At 34.7% G+C, this 21,489-nt stretch overlaps 2 protein-coding genes across 14 annotated transcripts in view; one reads left to right on the plus strand and one right to left on the minus strand.

Moving 5' to 3' along the window:
* Positions 1–792: 792 nt before the first annotated feature.
* Positions 793–21,165, minus strand: LOC123565639 (uncharacterized). Of its 5 annotated transcripts, none has more exons than XM_053552987.1 (7): positions 20,738–21,165; positions 15,940–15,980; positions 8,816–11,425; positions 6,624–6,766; positions 2,817–2,924; positions 1,953–2,036; positions 793–1,590 (listed from the first exon to the last, which is right to left on the minus strand). In XM_053552987.1, the coding sequence occupies exon 3, from the start codon at positions 11,259–11,261 to the stop codon at positions 10,191–10,193; it is 1,071 nt and encodes a 356-aa protein (XP_053408962.1). In that variant the 5' UTR covers positions 11,262–11,425; positions 15,940–15,980; positions 20,738–21,165; the 3' UTR covers positions 793–1,590; positions 1,953–2,036; positions 2,817–2,924; positions 6,624–6,766; positions 8,816–10,190. The 5 variants fall into 5 exon arrangements, 4 of the variants coding, with proteins under 4 accessions (XP_053408962.1, XP_053408960.1, XP_053408961.1 ...); XM_053552985.1 differs by having other exon boundaries at positions 1,868–2,036; XM_053552986.1 differs by lacking the exon at positions 2,817–2,924.
* LOC128559906 (uncharacterized) overlaps positions 15,998–21,489 on the plus strand; it is a 28,502-nt gene continuing 23,010 nt past the window's right edge. For 3 of the 9 annotated variants that reach the window (XM_053552979.1, XM_053552980.1, XM_053552983.1), the window contains exon 1: positions 15,998–17,215. The gene's annotated coding sequence lies outside the window, so the exon portion shown is untranslated. The other 6 variants (XM_053552978.1, XM_053552977.1, XM_053552982.1 and 3 more) reach the window with 2 other exon arrangements.

Raw genomic sequence — 21,489 nt, forward strand, 5'->3', positions numbered from 1 at the left:
TGCAATAATAGTTGTCATTAATCATAAAGCGTTTGATCAAATACAATAATAGAATTTTTGCATAAATAATCTTCCATAGAAATATATAGATAAGTTATGAATAAGCAGTTCCTTGTAATGTATAATAAATCGTTTATGTTGTTACTCGAAGTAATACTCTTTTTTTCTTATTATACCTGAATATGATGAAAAGAATGCCTTAGCGTTTGATATATATACTGTGCTCAATCACACTTTAGTTTCATGTAAATGCAAGTTGTATTCCCTGTGGCAATGAGATATGACAATGATAAAAGTAAAACAGATACGAAAAGAAAACCTGAAAACAAAGTCAAATACGATAGAACTAACAGTCGTTTCTATGGGAAGATAACATGATCTGCTGTCTGTTCAGATGCAAATCAACCAAAAACAAGGTTAATATTATTTTTGTAATGCATAACTACGGCAAGCCATTCGTTGCTGACGAAGATATTCATCATGTAATTAACTAAATTGACAATTCATCTTTTATTTCAATTTCATCCTGTCGCATTTTAAGGGTTATGAAGTTCTATGTGTGTGTTTTTGCAAGACTTGAGTTTCACTTGAAGTGTGTGGTATTTCTATCTAATACAGTATATGATGGCACCATTTACCGGGAGGTTGAACCACTATATGCAGCCCGTCTGGGCGTACCAGATGTTTAAAGCACTGGTATTGGGGGTAAAACGATCTCAAGGGGAGGGGTGCGGTCATGGCTGTTTGTTACAATAGGACTGTAAATATTATCATTGTTCTTTTTTTTGGGGGGGGGGGGGGGCGGGATTTAACGTCGCACCGACACATGATAGGTCATATGGCGACTTTCCAGCTTTTCATGGTGGAGGAAGACCCCAGGTGCCCCTCCGTGCATTATTTCATCACGAGCGGGCACCTGGGTAGAACCACCGAGCTTCCGTAAGCCAGCTGGATGGCTTCCTCACATGAAGAATTCAACTCCCCGAGTGAGGCTCGAACCCACATCGACGAGGGGCAAGTGATTTGAAGTCAGTGACCTTTAACCACTCGGCCACGGAGGCCCCTTATCATTGTTCATTTATGATATTGTTGTAATAACTATTATTTTTTATTATTATGTACAACGCCATAAATATGTGAAATGATATGGTACATAAAACGACAAAAACATTTCTACAAATCTGTTGGGTTTTTTTTTCGCAGACAGAAGAAGCCAACAAAATGCCCGGTAATTGGCAAACCTATCATCATGGATTTGTCCTCCAACTTATCTAGAGCCATGATTAGATGGATTTAATATTGGCAGGGATCCGTGTATCAGGTTTTATCATATTACTGTGAATACTGGATAACAGAATATAAGTAAATATATATAAAATTCAAAATAAGAATTATTCCATTAAATGCAACTGCCATTTAACACTTGAGAAGTATACGCTGAAGTCATTTTCACTGAATGTTTGTTCCCTGTTTGTTCCCTTTTTTTGGCAAACTTATTAGCATAAATCCATTTTTTTCTGTTATTGCCAGATTCCGCCTAGCATCAGTTGGCTGCACCACACTTCTTTTTACACCACATTGTCACATAGTCTGAAAAGTTCAAAGAGCAAACTAACAGCCACATTTACAATATCATAATATGTCTTTATATAATGTAAAATGTTTAATTTACACTGTAACTGTAATCAACATTACCAAAATACTCATTACTTCATCGGTCTTTAAGATAATTATATCCGTTACTTCCACATAAGTTCAGTGGATTGCACTAAATGTAAATATTCACCATAGTCAATGTTCGAAAATTGTGAAACCAACAAAAAAAATCCTGAATTTATCAAAAGTAATATAAAATATTTATTTTTACCTTTCAGGTCTTCCACTTTCATCGGGTTTTAGGGTAGTCAGTGTTTAATCGCCAGGGTTTGATTTACCCAGCCCAAAGCCCTTACATGCAATCATCTCCTCCAATATGAAAACAGCACTTGTTTATTGTCCGGTCGACCATCAGGTCACTTATCGATGATCAGTCTCATCTGCAAAAGTCAAATAGATAAGACAATTGATGCAGCTGTTATTTACAAATAAACATAGGGCCAATTCTCACACCGAGTAAAATGATACTTTAAATGAGTTAAAATAACTCTGGCACCTGTGACATTATTAACATGAAGTGAATTTGACTTCTCAGTCCAGTCGGTGTTAGGGGACGAGGGCAGTGTTGCATTTTCCATTACTACTCATGAAAATAATACAACCGAGTCTGCAATTTTCAGTTTGCATTGTTCACGGTGCTTCCGAGGGATCTACTTGCCTGATTTTATTTTACATAAGTTGTAACACATTAAACAATGAACAAGTTAAAAATATCAATCAAAACTACATACAAAAACTACTATTGAACAATCGTTTACCTTTGTAAATTCAAATCTAAAAGCAATCCTCTAAGTACGAATCCGTAGGGGACGAAACGGTCAAATGTTTCGGACAAATATTGGGCAGTGTAGCTAATTATTTCGCATACAGACGGAAGAAATGATATATTGTTACATATAATATTTAATAATATTTTGAATTAAAGTCAAATAGTTGTGTTTAAACTAAAGAATATCTTGTTTTCTTTGTACGTGCTACCGGCGCTGTAATAATTTTCGATCTTTCGTACCCTCATTTAAGCTACAAAAGATTTGTAAACTTCTCGCTAAGGTTTTTAATTCTGAATGATAATAACAAATAAAATACATATTGTAAATAATTTCATTAGTTTTTCAAACATGAATATTTTGTTTTGATTTAGTGTAATTTGATGATTTTACATGGAAATGTTTCGGCTGGAACAATCTTCTTCCCAGGTTTAGGCTACAGCCTACAGGTATCCCGGAGTGTTTACTTCGACGCCAGCTGGTGTCAGATTTCGAGTTCTGCTGCTTGTACATTTAAATATAGTTAGTATTAAAAAATGTGTTTTATACTTCTTTGATTGAAAAATATCTTACGAAAATGTCAAAGTACATTTTCATTGCTGTAAATGTTTCCAAATGCATGTATCTAAAACAACAACAACAACAAAAACTGTTGCATAAATGAGATAGATTACATTTAATTAGAAGATTAATAATAACAATTTAAACAAGAGGGCCATGATGGCCCTATATCGCTCACCTGTTATCATTGCACATGAGGACAAGAAGGTTCTCAGAAAAAATATCTAAGTCCAAAGGACAGGAACAACAAAAGGAAGACATTTAACCAAAAAGAAAAAAAATTCTTACAATGTACAGATATGTAAAAATACACCTAAAAGTTTGAGGTACCATCCATGTTGTACCACAGAAAAGTGGTCTCGATTTTTCCCTATGGCCAATAATAAAAATGTTACTAAAAATAAGCTATTTATAGTAACGTTATTTAAAAAAAATATTGTAAGTGAACAAAAGAAGGATCTGCCAAATAAATCTGTTGACATAAATGAAATTTCAGATCAGTATCTTCATTAGTTACGGAGATATACCCATTTTAATTTGAAATAAAGGGAGGTAATTTGACATAAAATCAGTCCATAGTTAACTACCCTGATTGGCTCAGTAAACTAATAACAATAATGAAATTTCAAATAAGTCCTATAAGTACTTACTGATATAAATCCATTTTGATTACAATCAGGGGAGGTAATCAGATATAAAATAACTCTGGAACCTACGATTGGATCTGATTTGTCATGGAATTCAAGATTTATTGTTGTTGAAGATATTTTGGAAGTTTGTATCAAATAAAACCATAAAAGAAGTCTCTATATGGCTGCAAAAGCCAAAATAGCCAATTTTGGACCTTTAAGGGGCCATAACTCTGGAACCCATGACGGAATCTGGCCAGTTCAAGAAAGGAACCAAGATCTTGTGGTAATACAAGTTGTGTGCAAGTTTGGTTAAAATCAAATCATAAATGAAGCTTCTATTGTGCAGACAAGGTCAAAATAGCTAATTTTGGCCCTTTCAGGGGCCATAACTCTGGAACCCATTAAGGGATCTGGCCGGTTTAAAAAGGAACCGAGATCTTATGGTGACACAAGTTTTGTGCAAGTTTGATTAAATTCAAATCATAAATGAAGCTGCTATTGTGCAAACAAGGTCCAATTAGCTAATTCTGGCCCTTTCAGGGGCCATAACTCTGGAACCCATAATGGAATTTCGCCAGTTGAAGAAAGGAACCAAGATCTTATGGTGATACAAGTTGTGTGCAAGTTTGGTTAAAATAAAATCATAAATGAAGCTGTTATTGTGCAGACAAGGTCAAAATAGCTAAATCTGGCCCTTTCAGGGGCCATAACTCTAGAACCCATATCGGAATCTGGCCAGTTCAAGAAAGGAAACAAGATCTTATGGTGATACAAGTTGTGTGCCAGTTTGGTAAAAATCAAATTATAAATAAAGCTGCTATTGTGCAGACAAGGTCAAAATAGCTAATTTTGGCCCTTTCAGGGGCCATAACTCTGGAACCCATGACGAGATCTGACCAGTTCAAGAAAGGAACCGAGATCTTATGGTGATACAAGTTGTGTGCAAGTTTGGTTAAAATAAAATCATAAATGAAACCACTATCGTGCAGACAAGAAACTGTTGACACACGGTCGGACGGACGCACGGACGGACTGACGACGGACGAAGGGTGATCACAAAAGCTCACCTTGTCACTATGTGACAGGTGAGCTAAAAAGATAACAAATCAAACCTGCATGAGTTTTCTTTAAAATCCATTTGAATCACCACAGCGTTACATCTTAATCCTTATAAAACTTAACAGAGAATGCACTCAGACCCCACATTAATGATAAATATCTTAGCAACCCCTTAGTTACAGAAGGCTGTAAATAATTTCTGTCTGTAATGAAACAAAGCAGAGATGACCAAATATAATTGTTTATTCCTACAATTGTTCCCGTGACATAATCTACCAGGGATATGCATGAAAAAGATCAGATATTCTTCATAAGTCTTGCAAGGTAAAGTATATAATGGTATACTAATGGTAATTCTCATCCATCAGATGTTCGTCAAAATCCCGAGACGAACCCGTGGAACCACGGTAGTCCTCTGGTATGCGAGAATGACTAATGGTATCCTCAATATTTTACAAAGTATAATGGTATACTAAAGTCTGTCCCATCAATCTGGTTAACATCATTTTTAAAATTATGATATGCGTTATGATGCCCTAAAATATGTTTTTATATAGCGCGGTTCCATATCTCTAGGCACATTTTTCATTTTCCAAAAAAAAAAAAACATTTTGAAGTTGATATGTTCATTTTTGTATTTTTCTCCATAGACCGTGATGCTAATTAAATGACGTCGCGTCGTTTCTTGTATATAAACAATATGGCGGCGCCCTGTAATCCTTTTTAAGGGGACAACTCAAAATTATCGACGTTTAAATGTATTAGAAAATAAAACTCGGGCCGAGTTCACACTGCATTGCTAAAAAAAATCTCACTGTTGTTTTATGAATCCAAATAAATGAAATTAATAAAAGATGATACGGAGAACACTTGGCATCTTTAACTTCCAGTGTTACAGAGTAATTTAAACATATTTTTGATGTTCGAGTATTAATCGTTAGTAGATCAAAATGTTTTTAAGAGCTCCCCTAAATTTGGGTCGATTATAAGATAAATGTTACCCGTAAAGCAGAAAAAGTTAGAATCTCTTACCCTTTCTCATGCCCAGCTTAATTTCCCCTCGTAGGTATCTGGGTCGCCAGCATTTGCGTTATGAATTGTTTTTATTTTTTAAAAAATACTTAAATATAACTTGCCTACCTGCATATTTTAAAAAACAAAACAAAAGGACATATCTTAGATGATGCCGCTTTGAACATTCTCATGAACAGAATACGGACAAGATTCCCGACGCCCGGGATAAACCAGTTGACATGGTGGAAGAAACCCCGGTATTTATAGTCCTGAATTAAATAGCGGATATCAGTTACTTGATATTTTTATCATGAAGTTTGTCTTGATAACTTTGTCATTTAATCGTTTTCTTTATAAAAATCTAAAATAAATACTGAATACACAAATCGCCGGCCGGCGTCAAAAACTTTGTTTCTTAACTTTTAGGATATACAAAGAAACCCTTTTTTCAACAGGTGCACGGCGCGTGGCCATGACTTAAACTATTACCCCCCTCACCCTCTACAACCCCCCAAAACCCTTGTGCACATCAAATGTATTCTAAAATCTAATAAACATCATCCAAGCACCATAACTAATGACAAAAGTCAATTATATGGACCAGCAAAAATTTTATACTCTAAAAAACACAAGGTATTTGACTCTACATTCATTATCTATAGGAAAAATACAGTCATCTCGTGTTTCATCACATAAAACCATCCATTCTTCACCGATCTTTACAATCTTGGTGTCAATTCTTAGAGAAATAAATACTCTTTAAGGAAAAATAACTGCCAACTCCTATAATTACACGTCGCCAGAAATATTTAACCTCAAACTGTCAAAAATGACACTAGGCAGAGATCAATCAACAATTATTTCAAGTCCATCAAATAAAATCTCGCTCCACACTTAAAGTCTCTATAAAGCTATTATACACAATAAAACGAACCTGTTTTCTTCGCGATGTGTTTACAATCGTCCTGCAGCGGCCATGCTAAACCAACGCGCATGCTTCGGGAGATTTTGTAAGACGACGTCTCATTGGTCAGCGGCGGAGGTGTGTCTGGGCCCGGCTTTCACTGTACGGTAATACTGGAAACAGAGAACCATAGTGTGTACATGTCTCGCGCCATATGTCAACATTAAGATGGAGCTAAACACGGCACAGTCTCAAGCGTTTAGATATGTTTTAAACGGACATAATCTATTGATACTTGGAGCAGCAGGTACGGGTAAAACGTATCTATTGAAACAAATTGTCCAAACACTGAAAAATGAAGGCAAATCTGTGGCACTTACTGCCACAACTGGAATTGCCTGTTGTTTATATGACGATGCATCAACAATTCATAGGTGGTCAGGCATTGGTGATGGTCGGCACGATGTAGCAGAAATAAGAAAGGTGGTGGAAAATAATGTTCAGTTCGCTGAAGTGAGAAAAAGAATAACCTAGACTGATGTGTTAGTGATTGATGAATGCTCAATGTTGAGCAAGAGACTGTTTGAATCTCTTGATGAAGTGTGCAAATTGAAGGACCAAAAGCATTCATTTGGTGGTATTCAGTTGGTACTATCCGGTGACTTTACTCAACTGCCACCAGTTCCCAACCAGTTATATGGAAAAGAAGGTGAATTTTATTTTCAGAGTAAACTGTTTGAAAATATCTTGCCACACAGGGTCACACTGACGGAAGTAAGACGCCAATCAGAAAAAGATCTAATAAAAGCCATACTTGAGGTTGCGAATGGAAATGTGACTAAAGAAACTGAAACTTTTATTCATGGATTAAGCCGACCTTTGCCTTGTGATACTGAATCTATTAAATTATATGCTAGAAATGAGCAAGTTGATGAATACAACCGAAATAGAATTATTGAATTTCCCGGACAGTTGTTTGAATTCCAGTCTTCAGATGAAGGTGACCAGAAGCTTCTTAACAAAATATTAGCTCCTAAAACACTTTGGCTTAAAAAGGGTGCACCAGTTATATTGCTTCGTGACTTGTCGGATAAATTGGTTAATGGTCTGCGTGGTCATGTGTATGATATCTGCGAAACAGGACCAGTGTCCTACTTTGAGCATTAAAGTGCCACTTGAAAAGTTGAGATTTTCAGGTATGTATCATTGACCTAAGATGTAATAAAATTTTACATTGACTTGAATAAACTTTCCTTAGAATAAACCTTAATATTTTAGCCTTGTTGACCAGTGTAGGCCCATTCTAACCACGTACATGCTGGAAATGAGAGGTCAAAAACCAGCTCCTGATTTTCTTGAGTAATTTAATTTTGAATATTACATGATTCATGAATATACCTAGTGCTTATAGTATGCTTGATTGCTTTCTGTACTACAAAGTATAATATTTATTGATTCTATTACTTAAAATTAACAACTTTATAAGAGCTTTTAACATCATCTGTGTGTAGCAAACTTTTCAATAACCTTGTGAAATCTGATACTAATTTTAAAATGCATTTTTCAGTTTTCAGTCCCTCAAGAAACACCGACGTGGCCATAAGGCTTCAGTATCCAGTAAAACTGTGCTTTGCTATGAGCATACACAAGTCACAAGGCTTAACACTGGGAAGGTAAATTATTCAGTATCATAAAATAAATATATTTTACAAATACCTAAATCAATTTCAACTTAACACATACTTACGATTAATCTCACTCAATATTTTACAAGCAAAAATTAGTAAATGCAAGCAAAAATATGTATTATACCACTGCATGTAAATTTGCTTTAAAACAAAAACAAAATGGAAATAATTCAACTGAAAATACCAGCCCCATTCTCAATATGCTTGAAACAAAGAAATATTTCATGACTTGTGCTAAAATTCTTTTCTATAAATAGTACTGCTCTTTTACTGCATTTAGGCATTTATCAATCTGTTGCAGTTTGGAGATTGACTGTCGCCAGATCTTTAAGCCGGGACAACTTGGCGTTGCTCTTGGTCGAGCTCGGGAAACAAAGGGTCTGCGAGTGATCAACTTTAATGCAAAACAAAGCGTGATCCCTCAGCCTGCTACTGTCATAAACTTCCTGCAAAAATCATCTGCTGGTTTTGAAGAGGACAGAACTTGTTGCAACAATAAACAGCAAAGGTATATGGTTAAACTATTTCACTTACCAAAGTTCAAAGCTCAGAATTGATCAGGTACGTAGGCAGAAGATGTCTTCCATTCATGATGACTGGTGAAGCAGGAAGGTGAGGTTTATAAATGGTAAAGTATATCTCCCTGGTATACTGGATATGCGTAAATCCGACAAGTATCAAAGTTCATACTGGTGTTGTTGTGATCAGAATATCACTACAGGTTGACAAGTCAGTTAAATAAAAATCAGTTAGGTTATATTACACCTAATGACTTTTTTGATGCTCACTGTCCGTCTATAAAATATCACATCATAAAATGATAAATTGGCACTCAATACAATGAATGAAAGAGAAAGTCACAAAATTTACATTTTTTTTAATACATCTGCGGATGTCTCTTAATTGTTTTATGTACTTTCAGCATGTGTAAATGTTGAGTTCTGCTCAACCCGGGCCTGGAGGGCGTGGATGGTAGCATGCATTTCCAATACTGTACATGAACAGGCTCAATCAAACCCAGCCTGAAACATTTTCGTTTTTGTTGTATTGAGCGGCCTGTGAAGTTTCCACTTTTTTCTATTTTGTAGAGTATAAGTGATATATTGCCTACCATTTAAAAATATTTACATTCTGATGACTTTGATTTTGGTGAATTCCTTATTTTCTGATTTTCTTTTTTGAGCTGGCACCTGCTTTCTTAAAGCACAGTTATATGGAACAGCCGCTTCGCGATTTTTCCCGGCATTGGCTTTTTGTGACACTGTGGTTTGTCCCAAGATGATACTGTTTAATGCCTGTCTATACTGGAGAGCATTTGGATTTGAACTCGCACCATGATATGTTGACCTTTGCTGGCTGAATGTATTTTCAATAACATCAGAGTTTATGAGACCGGTAGTGATGTAAATTCTGGTTGCTTTACTTAGTAAAATTTTGGTTAATTGAATAAAGCCGATGATACATGCCTGGATGTCTTCATGGCATTGTGCAGACATTATCTGCTTCTGTCTATCCTTTGGGGAGACTGAACTATTAGACAAAGCACTGACTTTCCAATCATCAAACCGTCTTGCAACTGCAAGTAATTCATTTAGTCTGGGATCATCTAATGTTTTTATAGGACGCATATCTTTAAATATTTGTATCAATTTAGAAGTTTGTCTCAAAAATTCAATTGTGCCATTCAGTACAGAACCATTACCCACTAGATTTTGTTGATACTGTAGCATCACATGCAGCATGTCTGAATCTAGGACATCTTCTGCCAAATGGTTTCACATTTTAAGCTGATTTGATGGGTACATATGGTCGTTAGTAGGTTTTCGGTGTAGCTGGAAAGCATTTAACTTGTCCCACTTGTAACAGTCTACAAACATCTGCCATTGTACTGATTCTGAATTTGAAAGTGTTAATAATCTTGTTGATGTCTTAAGAATGCCACTTTTAATACATTGTTCCTAATTTTCTTTATGACATATTTACAGTCCATAATAAATACCATTTTTCCAAAGTTGCATGGACAGTCACATGTAAAGTACTTATCTGCACTGGTATTGATGTGCATGAACGTTCTGTTGCTTTGGGCACCATCCGTGCACGTATACACAGCCTTAAAACCAAACAGACTGAGGCGATCTACGGCTTCCCAGAATAGCGGATACAACTCAGGGACTTGAACACCGTCAGATATAAAATGGGCGAACGGAAACCGAAAACCATTTACACCAAGAAAAACAAACTGTAACGCATGCGTACCAAGGATCTTTTCATTCTTCCCTTTTCTCAGCGTATTGCATAGATTACCTTCCTCCCCAACATCCATTAATCCAGAAAGCTCAATGACATCGTTATTTTTACAAATCTGTATGTCTGATTGTATCGACATTTCATCTATTATGATACCACCAGTGTAACCTTCTTCTGGTATGTCTCTTCTTTTGGCCTCTTCAAGCATCCAGTCAAATATGCTGTCGTCAAATCCTACTTGATGTTTTACTTTGTTCTTGTATTGGAAAAGTGTAGACTTACATGGTAAGACAAGATATTGACTGCCTCTAAAATGTTCGTAAGATTGCGGACTTTTACAGTACCACTGCAAACAGACATTAATCATACCCTCTGTCCACCGCCTACCCCTCGGATCTTTACTGGCATTATTTGCTTGACTTAATATAAGTTCTATCATTTCGTCAGTTGTGCCAGGAATTGATATCTTCTTTTTCACACTTTTTGGTAACTTTTTTGACATGTCTTCCTTTTCTTTTTGTTGTAATGTCCGAGTATTGAAACTTTTGTTGTTTTCCTTGTCATCTATGTCTTTATCTTCATTTTTTTCATTTAACATTGTCATCTTCTGGCACTTAATACAAGTATTGTTAAGTGCATGAAATGGTGTCACTCTGTTGCACAGTTTTGATCTTAAAATTCTGCTGTTAGTTCCAGCTGATGTCCAGTTTTCAAGAATATGAAATCTTGTCATTATTATATTTTTGGTTACTGGCACTCCTTCACATAATTGCACTTTTCTGGCAGCAGTTATTACTTTTTGTACTCCTTCTGTGTTTGACTGATATGTGATTGATATCTGAATCTGGTCAAGATCAACATTTTGGTCACTGATTACTAATTTCCACTCACCAGAATCTGTAAAAGTTATCACTTTCATTATAGAATTACCATTACTTTTGCATGATGTTTCTAGGCTATCTACATTAAAATTCTGTAGTCTTTTACTATATACCTTCATTAAAGTCCCAATTTTCTTGCTTTCCAATATTTATAAGGGCTTCAATTTTATTATAGAAAAAATGGTAATTTACTGCATACCAGCCACAAATAAAAACTTCGTTTTTCTATATATGTTGATCTGTAAATGTATGAAATTGATATAGTTTAGTGTCAGAATACAAAATATAAAATCTGATATAATTGTGACTCTCACATTTGGCTTTATTATTAAGTGAAGATTAGTACTAAACACATTTATAAGAATCAGAACATTTATGTGAGGGTATATGGTACATGTCTGGATGCCAGCAATAAATAAAATTAAAAATAGTAATTTACACATATTTACAAGTAAACTATTCAAGGGACAGTACTTGGCTGGCTTTATTAACAAAATGTTTGCAGTGCTTAAATAAAGTTATTTCCCATACACTGATGACTGTATATAGGCATGTTGTTTAAACAATTCTGAATTATTAAGATTCTTGCAGAACACTAAAACAAGTTGGTGAAGCAAATAAAGTTTGCCATGTATACAGTATATATGGGTCATGCCCTGCGCACAAAAATTGAAAAAGAAAAAGATTTTCATACCATAATATGATATTTTCTTGATAAATATGTTAAAGATTTGCAAGGTTGCATTATTTAATATTGTCTGCCAGTGGATAAATTCATATATAACTAAATTAATATCTCATTTGCTTTTTGTGTGTGTGTGTTTTTTTTTTTGGGGGGGGGGGGGGGGGGGGGGGTAAATGTGGAACATACAAACAATTCTAAGAGAAAATGCTAAGTGCAAACATTTTAAACAACATTTTAACATGTTTTCCATACACAGATAGTCAAGGAAAGTAACTTCATCTGCTGAAACTTAATGACATGCATACTCTTTTTGTGTTATGTTTAACATCACAATTACACAGTGCAGGTCAGATGACTACCCGATAGTTTTTTATGATGGTGGAAGACACTAGGTGCCCCGTCCCGGTATTTCATCACAGGTGTGCACCTGTATAAAACAATGTGTCCTTACATGAAGAATTCTATGCCCAAAGGGGGCAGCTTGAACCAACATGGGTGACGGGCAAGTTATTTGAAGTCAACAACCTTAACTACTCAGCCGCATACGCCCAATGTCAGTATCTTTACAGCTCTCATTCACCTCCAAAGAATCTTCATCAATAAAAAAATAGATGTATGAACATAGTGCTAGTTAGAATATATGTGTATGAAACACAAGTCTCAAAACCTAGATTTTTTAATTTATATATAATATATAAAGTGCCATAGTGAGAATTACTTGAAAACTGTGTGATAATGGCAAATTTGCAGGTAACAGTCACATGTGCTTTTGATAGATGCAATTTGCTGATTTTCAGACAAAACATTTTAGTATATAGTCAATAGCTATTAAAGGTTGTTCTGCCATGCTAATTGCCAAATGCTAAATGACTAACATTTGATAAATGGCATTTATTGTTTTGCATTTGTCAATTAAGGTTTGAATATAATTGTTTGACAGTAAATATTTGACATTCAGCATTGAATTTTGTCAAATACCATTTGCCATAATGATTTATCATTTAGAATTTGGCAAATATAGGTTGGTACACCGGCCTTCCATACTTTAATTAATAAATGTAATATATCACTAACTGAAAGTGTTCAATGTTCTGCCAGTCTTATTTAAATCAATACTGGTCATTGCAACATGGAACTGAAGCTGTTAAGGCCAGAAAAAAGTAACTATTTGTTTCCAGTAACATGCTGAAAAAAATGGATAATTATGCAAGTAAAAGTTGTTTTTTTATAAGTGGGACTATAAGGAAAGCATTTCTGTGTCAAAAAAATGAAAACAAATGAGGGGATGCTGCCTTTAAAACATCAGTAAGTTGATTTCTTACATCACTGAGCATGTTAAAATCATAAAAAGTTCAGATTGCAACTTTTTGTAAAATCTCCAAGGACGTAAAAACATTTAGGGTCAGAAGCCAGAAATTTAGGGAAGGTCAGGATACCAGAAACAAACATTTATTTTAGACCTTATCCCAAATACCTTTAGAATAAAATATTTTAACAGAGACAGAATTAGGTAAAGTCAAATAACTATTTGAGCCGCGCCATGCGAAAACCTACATAGTGCATTTGCATAGCATGGATCCAGACCAGCATGTGCATCTGTGCAGTCTGGTCATGATCAGTGCTGTTCACTTACAGTTTCTGTAATAAAAATAGGCTTTGAAAGCGAACAGCATGGATCCTGACCAGACTGTGTGGATGCCCAGGTTGGTCTCGATCCATGCTAGTCACAAAGCCACTGTATTGGTTTTCTCATTGCCTGGCTCATTTAATGGAAGCATTCATCTATTGATATATATTCAGTCCTGTATCTAAATAAGCACTTTCCACTTTAAAGCATTTGGCAGTCAGTATTAGACAGTAAGCATTTGGCACTTATTTGTTATTATTATTTATTTCACTTATTTGGCTATTATTATGGTACATCGGCCTTCCATAGATCAATACTATTTAACTGTCAGCATTTTATGTTAAACATCTGACAAACCTTATAAAGCATTCTTAATCTCCATAATTCAAAATTCTTTGTTCTAACTTAAAAAAAAGAATACTTTATTTTTTATATAATTATATTAATAATTGAAATTTCACTAATTCTGATCATGGTGATTACTCTGTAGTCAAATTCTGATATTTTTAAAAAATGGCTTGCTTTCTTATTTAGTTTATTATGTTGATTGTGAAGGAAGTTCTAGAATTTATATTAATCACTTTCAACTTCATTCCTGATGGAATCCATTCCCTCACCATGACGGTATTAGTGTAGAGGCCAGTTTACCATTTTTATAAAGCTACTGTTACCATTTCTCACATCTATGGTAGCACCAGGAATCGAACCCACGGCCTCCTGGACTCAAAGTGGACACCCTACTGTTAGGCTACCGAGGCAGTCCTGTTAAGTGTGTATATTTGCCCATAATTGTCAAAATCTATTATACCCTAAAGTACAAGAAATGATAGACTTTCATTACTTAACAATACTTCAATATTAAAATGTTGAATAATATCTTCACATTTCAGGCTAGAAGAACCTACTGACATGTCTGTAGATTACTTTACTGTTGATGAGCTGTTAATGACTGATGAAGCTGTTGAACTTGATGAACAAGAAAATATTGAGGAATTTGACAGTGACTTTGATGAAGTTATTACCCTGATAACTGGAACACAAAGTGAGTCAGTAGATCTTCCAACAGATTTGGATTTAAAAGGAATTTTAAGTGACATTAAATGCAAAATTGTGAAAACCCCCATGCAGCACAATACCAACAAGATCATATCAGAAATTGATCATGAGAAATACACACAGTTCTGTAAAAATGAATATGCAAAGTTGTCAACTTTTGTTGAGGAGTTAAATGTAGATCCTTCAAAATCTGTGTCAAGTAAGCTGCAGACTGAATTTTACACAAAAGTACATGCTTATCAAATAAGTGCTAAATTCAGAATGAATTGCCTAACTTTATTTGATAACATGCAATTTACTGAAGACCACCTACACATTTGTTTTAATACATGTATATCAAATCAGATTAGGACATTCCTCTTAAAAAGAAGGCTGAACTGTTTCCTGTAGGAAATCGAAAAATTTCTGAGAGAAGTGTTACAAATGCTTCCGAAGCACGTGTGAGATATGTAGGTGGCTATTGTATAGCTAAAGTACGATATAAATACATGCAAAAGAAAAAGAGCAATACAGTCGACATTGTATTAAGAGACCGCCCAAGGGACTGCTAAAAAGTGGTCTCTTAATGGAGTGGTCTCTTAATGAATTTCAGACAGGTGAAGAGAAAAGATATTTTTAACTGTTAATATAACTGTATATATCATGAGCATACATATATATATATATATAAATTTCACAAACTGAAAATTATAACTTGATTGTTCGTCAGTTCGACTGTTACAAAGGTTAATTGCTTCCAGGCAGGTGTAAAGTGTACTCGCTAATTACACAGGTGAAGAAATACCCGGCAGGAATTTGGTACCAGGTTGTTTAATAGATACTTTTGTTAAATATTTTACCTGTCGGGACTCCATTAAAGTGGTCGCTGGTCGTTTAATAAAAAAGTCGTTAAATGGAATAAATTTATGTACTGAAAACGTAAGGGAGGGATTTTGACCGGTCGTTTAATACAAAAATCGCTTAATAGAGGTGGTCGCAAGTACAATGTCAATTGTATGTACAAAGTAGATGAAAGCAGCCAAGCCACGTATAATGAGTCTTTGCAAGCAGTGAATATACTACATTCTCTAAAAGTTGAAGAATATTATATATTAGCTACTACTTCAAAACCAGAGTCCCTGTTAGATGTTAGTAGAAAGCAGGGACTGAATAGATCACTTACCAATATACCTGATGACCTTTTCCAGTTCTTCCAGATACTGACTGAAAAATGTTTTAACTTTTAGTTGATGAAAACATGAATAAATATGGAAGCAGGCTTTTTGAGGAGCTAAGAGCTAAAATTTTGGAAAACTGTAAATTGTATGAACTATTTTGCAGTGTTGTACACTTGTGCAGGGTAACTAATCAAGAGCTTGATGAAAAACATGCTACTCAACACTCTGATTACAATCAGACAGTAGTTCAAATTATCTTCAAAAAATTATCAAACTGTTTTTGATGGTGATAGTGCATCAGTTTAGGAAAGATATTTTGGAAGCATTTAGCATACAAAAAACATGGCTCATAGGAAACAGGTGAGGGTGTCTGAAAAATCAAAAGGAAAAGCTAAAGTTAGATCTCAAAAAGATGATGGGGAAAGGCCAACTTCTTCAAAAGACACAAGTTTTGTCACAAGTTATATCCAGGAACTTACATGTAGCTCATCAAAGCCAAAACGAAAAAGAAAAAAGTACTAAAAATAGTGAAAATTTAGACACATTAAGTAGTGAAAGTAGTGACGAAAATGTAAATCTTGACATTCAGGTTGAAAAAAACAAAAGATCCGGATGTTAACGTTGAACCAGTGGAAGATGCTGATGAAGATGATGAAGTACCATGTCAAGTTTGTAATTTAAATCAGAATCAAGCTCGTGCACAAACAGAATGGATTCAATGTGACAGTTGTAATGGTCGGTTACACCGAAAATGTGCTGGGCTTCAGCATCATCTCAGATGGAAAAAATTTAACCGTAAGGGCGTACAGTTCTTCTGTCAAAAATGTGAATGAATAAAATAAATCCAGACAGCTACATTTTCCTAGAGAGTACTATATCAGAAAACATTGAAGACTAAAATCTGGAAAAAAAACAAAGAAAGATGTAAATAAACTGTTTTAAAAGTTATAAAACACCATTAACAAGTTACAACAGACATTTTCAGGTTAGACGATCTCACACAACGTAATCTGAGAGTAGCAGATTTAGTCGAAATCAGAGAAAACAATGTTTTCCGAAAAAAAAATTATTTCTACTGTTTACATTTAGCGTGTTTGAATATTCCGCCAATCTTTGTACAGGCGCACATAATATACTTACATTAAAGGCAGTGAAAGCCGGGCCCAGACACACCTCCGCCGCTGACCAATGAGACGTCGTCTTACAAAATCTCCCGAAGCATGCGCGTTGGATTAGCATGGCCGCGGAAGGACGATTGTAAACACATCGCGAAAAAAACAGGTTCGTTTTATTGTGTATAATAGCTTTATAGAGACTTTAAGTGTGGAGCGAGATTTTATTTGATGGACTTGAAATAATTGTTGCCGAAAAGTGTGCATTAATTACGATTTGACTGTGTTATACGCGTGATAGATTTTGCAAAACGGTGCAATCAGATCTCTGCCTAGTGTCATTTTTGACAGTTTGAGGTTGAATATTTCTGGCGACGTGTAATTATAGGAGTTGGCAGTTATTTTTCCTTAAAGCGTATTTATTTCTCTAAGAATTGACACCAAGATTGTTAAGATCCGTGAAGAATGGATGGTTTTATGTGATGAAACACGAGATGACTGTATTTTTCCCATAGACAATAAATGTAGAGTCAAATACCTTAATTATGTTTTTTAGAGTATGAAATTTTTGCTGGTCCATATAATTGACTTTTGTCATTAGTTATGGTGTTTTGATGATGTTAATTAGATTTTAAAATACATTTGATGTGCACAAGGGTTTGGGGGGTGGGGAGTGGTAGAGGGGGAGGGGGGTAGTAGTTTAAGTCATGGCCACTCGCCGTGCACCTGTGATCTCAGATGGAAAAACAATAACCGTAAGGGTGTACAGTTCTTCTGTCAACAATGTGAATAAATAAAATAAATCCAGACAGCTACATTTTCCTAGAGAGTACTATATCAGAAAACATTGAAGACTAAAATCTGGGAAAAAAACAAAGAAAGATGTAAATAAACTGTTTTAAAAGTTATAAAACACCATTACCAAGTTACAACAGACATTTTCAGGCTAGACGATCGCACACAACGTAATCTGAGAGTAGCAGATTTAGTCGAAATCAGAGAAAACAATGTTTTCCGAAAAAAAAAATATTTCTACTGTTTACATTTAGCGTGTTTGAATATTCCGCCAATCTTTGTACAGGCGCACATAATATACTTACATTAAAGGCAGTGAAAGCCGGGCCCAGACACACCTCCGCCGCTGACCAATGAGACGTCATCTTACAAAATCTCCCGAAGCATGCGCGTTGGATTAGCATGGCCGCGGAAGGACGATTGTAAACACATCGCGAAGAAAACAGGTTCGTTTTATTGTGTATAATAGCTTTATAGAGACTTTAAGTGGAGCGAGATTTTATTTGATGGACTTGAAATAATTGTTGCCGAAAAGTGTGCATTAATTACGATTTGACTGTGTTATACGCGTGATAGTTTTTGCAAAACGGTGCAATCAGATCTCTGCCTAGTGTCATTTTTGACAGTTTGAGGTTGAATATTTCTGGCGACGTGTAATTATAGGAGTCTAAGAATTGACACCAAGATTGTTAAGATCCGTGAAGAATTGATGGTTTTATGTGATGAAACGCGAGATGACTGTATTTTTCCCATAGACAAAGAATGTAGAGTCAAATACCTTGTGTTTTTTTAGAGTATAAAATTTTTGCTGGTCCATATAATTGACTTTTGTCATTAGTTATGGTGTTTTGATGATGTTTATTAGATTTTAGAATACATTTGATGTGCACAAGGGTTTTGGGTTGTTGTAGAGGGGGAGGGGGGTAGTAGTTTAAGTCATGACCACGCGCCGTGCACCTGTGCTTTTTTTCATGACAACACGTGTTAAGTAAAAATAGCAATTATACTTTAGTTATCGCACATATACGAGATTTTAGCATGACATAAGCGTAATCAGTTGAAATGTCCAAGTTTCCAAGTTTATTCAATAAATTCTCAGTTTGTATACAAAAACATGAGATAAATACAAGATTTCACAAAAAACATTACATATAGTCACGCAAATACGAGGGCAGCACATTGACATTGTTCTAATTGAGGAAATTATTTATAGGTATTCAAACATCATTACAAGGTTTAAAATAGATCAGATTATGTCATTCAGAGAAGCGTGTCGCTATGTGTAATTGAAGTAGACACATGTGCTTGTTTGACCATTTATTCGTAACGGGATAACCATTTATTCATAACGGGATAACACGTGAGGAATTAAAGAGATAAACGCTTAAATTGATCTTACTACGTTATTTAAAAAGAATTTAATGATACAGGCTTTTTAAGATTAATATTATTTTGAAAAATTGCAACCAAAAATGTGGAAGTAAGATTCTTCATAAGTGCAACATACTCTGTGTCGGAGCATTCTGTGTAGTGTACAGTTGTAAAATATTCTTATTCTTGAAATGGATTTAAAGTGTACTGCTGGGACAAGAGTCATGGATGTGGCTATTTTGTGAGTATTTTAGACTTTTATGATAAATATTTAAACTAACATATTTAAAATATACATATGATTTAAATAAATTGGTCACCAATGCCCATTAATGGTGCAGCTTTGTACTTAGGCTATGTGCATTTTCATGGACATCTGATTTATTTGTAAAAATTGCTTGATAAGGTGATGCCCTGTACAGCACAGTTGGTTGTCAAGTACAGTGCCATATTATTCAATATGCTCTTAGTAATCTAAAGAGCATATTCTATTGGAGTACAGTACTGAGTAGAAAGTGTTTGTCTGGAAATGTAACAGCTCTTAAACGAAACGAAAAATAAGAGCAATACCAGTGCAGATTGTTTGTGCATATTAGATATGGTAGGTCAGTATTTGTGTGTCCTCGGTACCTAAACTTTATATAAATAAAATTAAAATTAAAACAATTTCCAGCATAAATACTAAAGTAATATTATGCCATATTTATGTGGATGGTTGTTAACCATGTGTTTTTAACATGTTGTTTATAGCATTTATGCTGTTAGTAATGATTTTTAGCATAAATGCAGAGGTCTAATATAGCATAATAATTATTGAAGCATTTACACTATAAATAGATATAGCATGGTAATAATTCATGTATAAAAATAGTGTGTTTAGATCTATCAAACATAGAATATAATGATTCAAATATATATTAGCATAATGATAATTCTAGTATGACTGTCCGTGGTAGATAAACATAGCATTATAATGAATCATACATATATTTATTAATGTTAAAAAAAACAACAACAAAAAAAAATAGAAAAAAAACTTAGCATAGTATATGTAGTGTAAATATGGTAAACAAACACAGCTTAAAGATGTAAATGAACACAACTTAAAAAGGATATTTAAAGTATTAGTTAACACAATAATAAGTTTAATATACTCACATAGCAACTTTTTAATGTGAGATTTGATATTAAACAAAGAGAGACATTCATATATTAAATGAAATATAAAATTTGTCTTGGTTATTGTTATAGGTTTTTATAATAGTGTCCAAAACATTTCCATATAGGGGCAGATCTAGTCTATTCGAATGGATTGAGCTCTCTGTCAAAATGAAAGATGAAAAAAATAGAGCAATCCTGAGGTCATATTATTGATATAATATAAGTAAGCTAAATTTATTGAGATACCCTGAAATCCCGAAAATACGCCGGTTTCGATAATAAGCCGGTCTCGAAAATAAGCCACCATTTCACTACAGGCAAAAAGGGCTCATAAATAAGCCGTACTCAAAAATAAGCCGTTCACCTTTTTGTATCAAAGTTCCTTTCCACGGGATTTGAACCACCAAGCTTTTGTTTTCAGTCCTTGTCTAATTTCAAGAAATTCGTGATGAAACTGAGATTCCATGTCAGGAAATAAAGCTCTCCGTCCCGAAACGGTACTTTTAGAACCTTTTGGCGAAATTTTAATGTCCGCCTGAGCTTTCAGCCAACGTTTAACATTGGTTTCTTCTATGTTAAAATGTCGGGCTGTGTCTATTACTTTATCTTTAATATTTCCAGCTGACAACGTTTTGTAATGAGACACAACTTTCAGTTTAAATTCCCTCGTATAGCTTCTACCATTTTGTTTTGGCGTTTCCATTATTTACAACTTGTAAAACACCATTGTACATGTAATTATACCACTATATAAGAAAGCCTATAAAACTGTTAAATTGATATCACAATGCGTTGTTTGTCACGTATTATGCAAGTTATTCATACCCGTTCACGGTTTGGCGATCGAAACATAGGTGTGTTTTGTTTGTTAGGCCAGACAAAACTTTTTCTATGGGTAATTATGTCAGAAGTATAAGTATTTACCGACATCGATGTTTTTACTAAAAATCAAATACCGGTATAAAAAATGGCACTCGTAAATACGCCGGTTTTTAAATCGTTACCGGATATATGTACTCGAAAGTTCGCCGGACTCAAAAATAAGCCGGTCTCGAAAATAAGCCACCAATTCCTTACGAAAATAAAAAATAAGCCGCGGCTTATTTTCGGGATTTC

Source organism: Mercenaria mercenaria, chromosome 10, assembly GCF_021730395.1.
Source record: "Mercenaria mercenaria strain notata chromosome 10, MADL_Memer_1, whole genome shotgun sequence".
Lineage (NCBI taxonomy): Eukaryota > Metazoa > Mollusca > Bivalvia > Venerida > Veneridae > Mercenaria > Mercenaria mercenaria.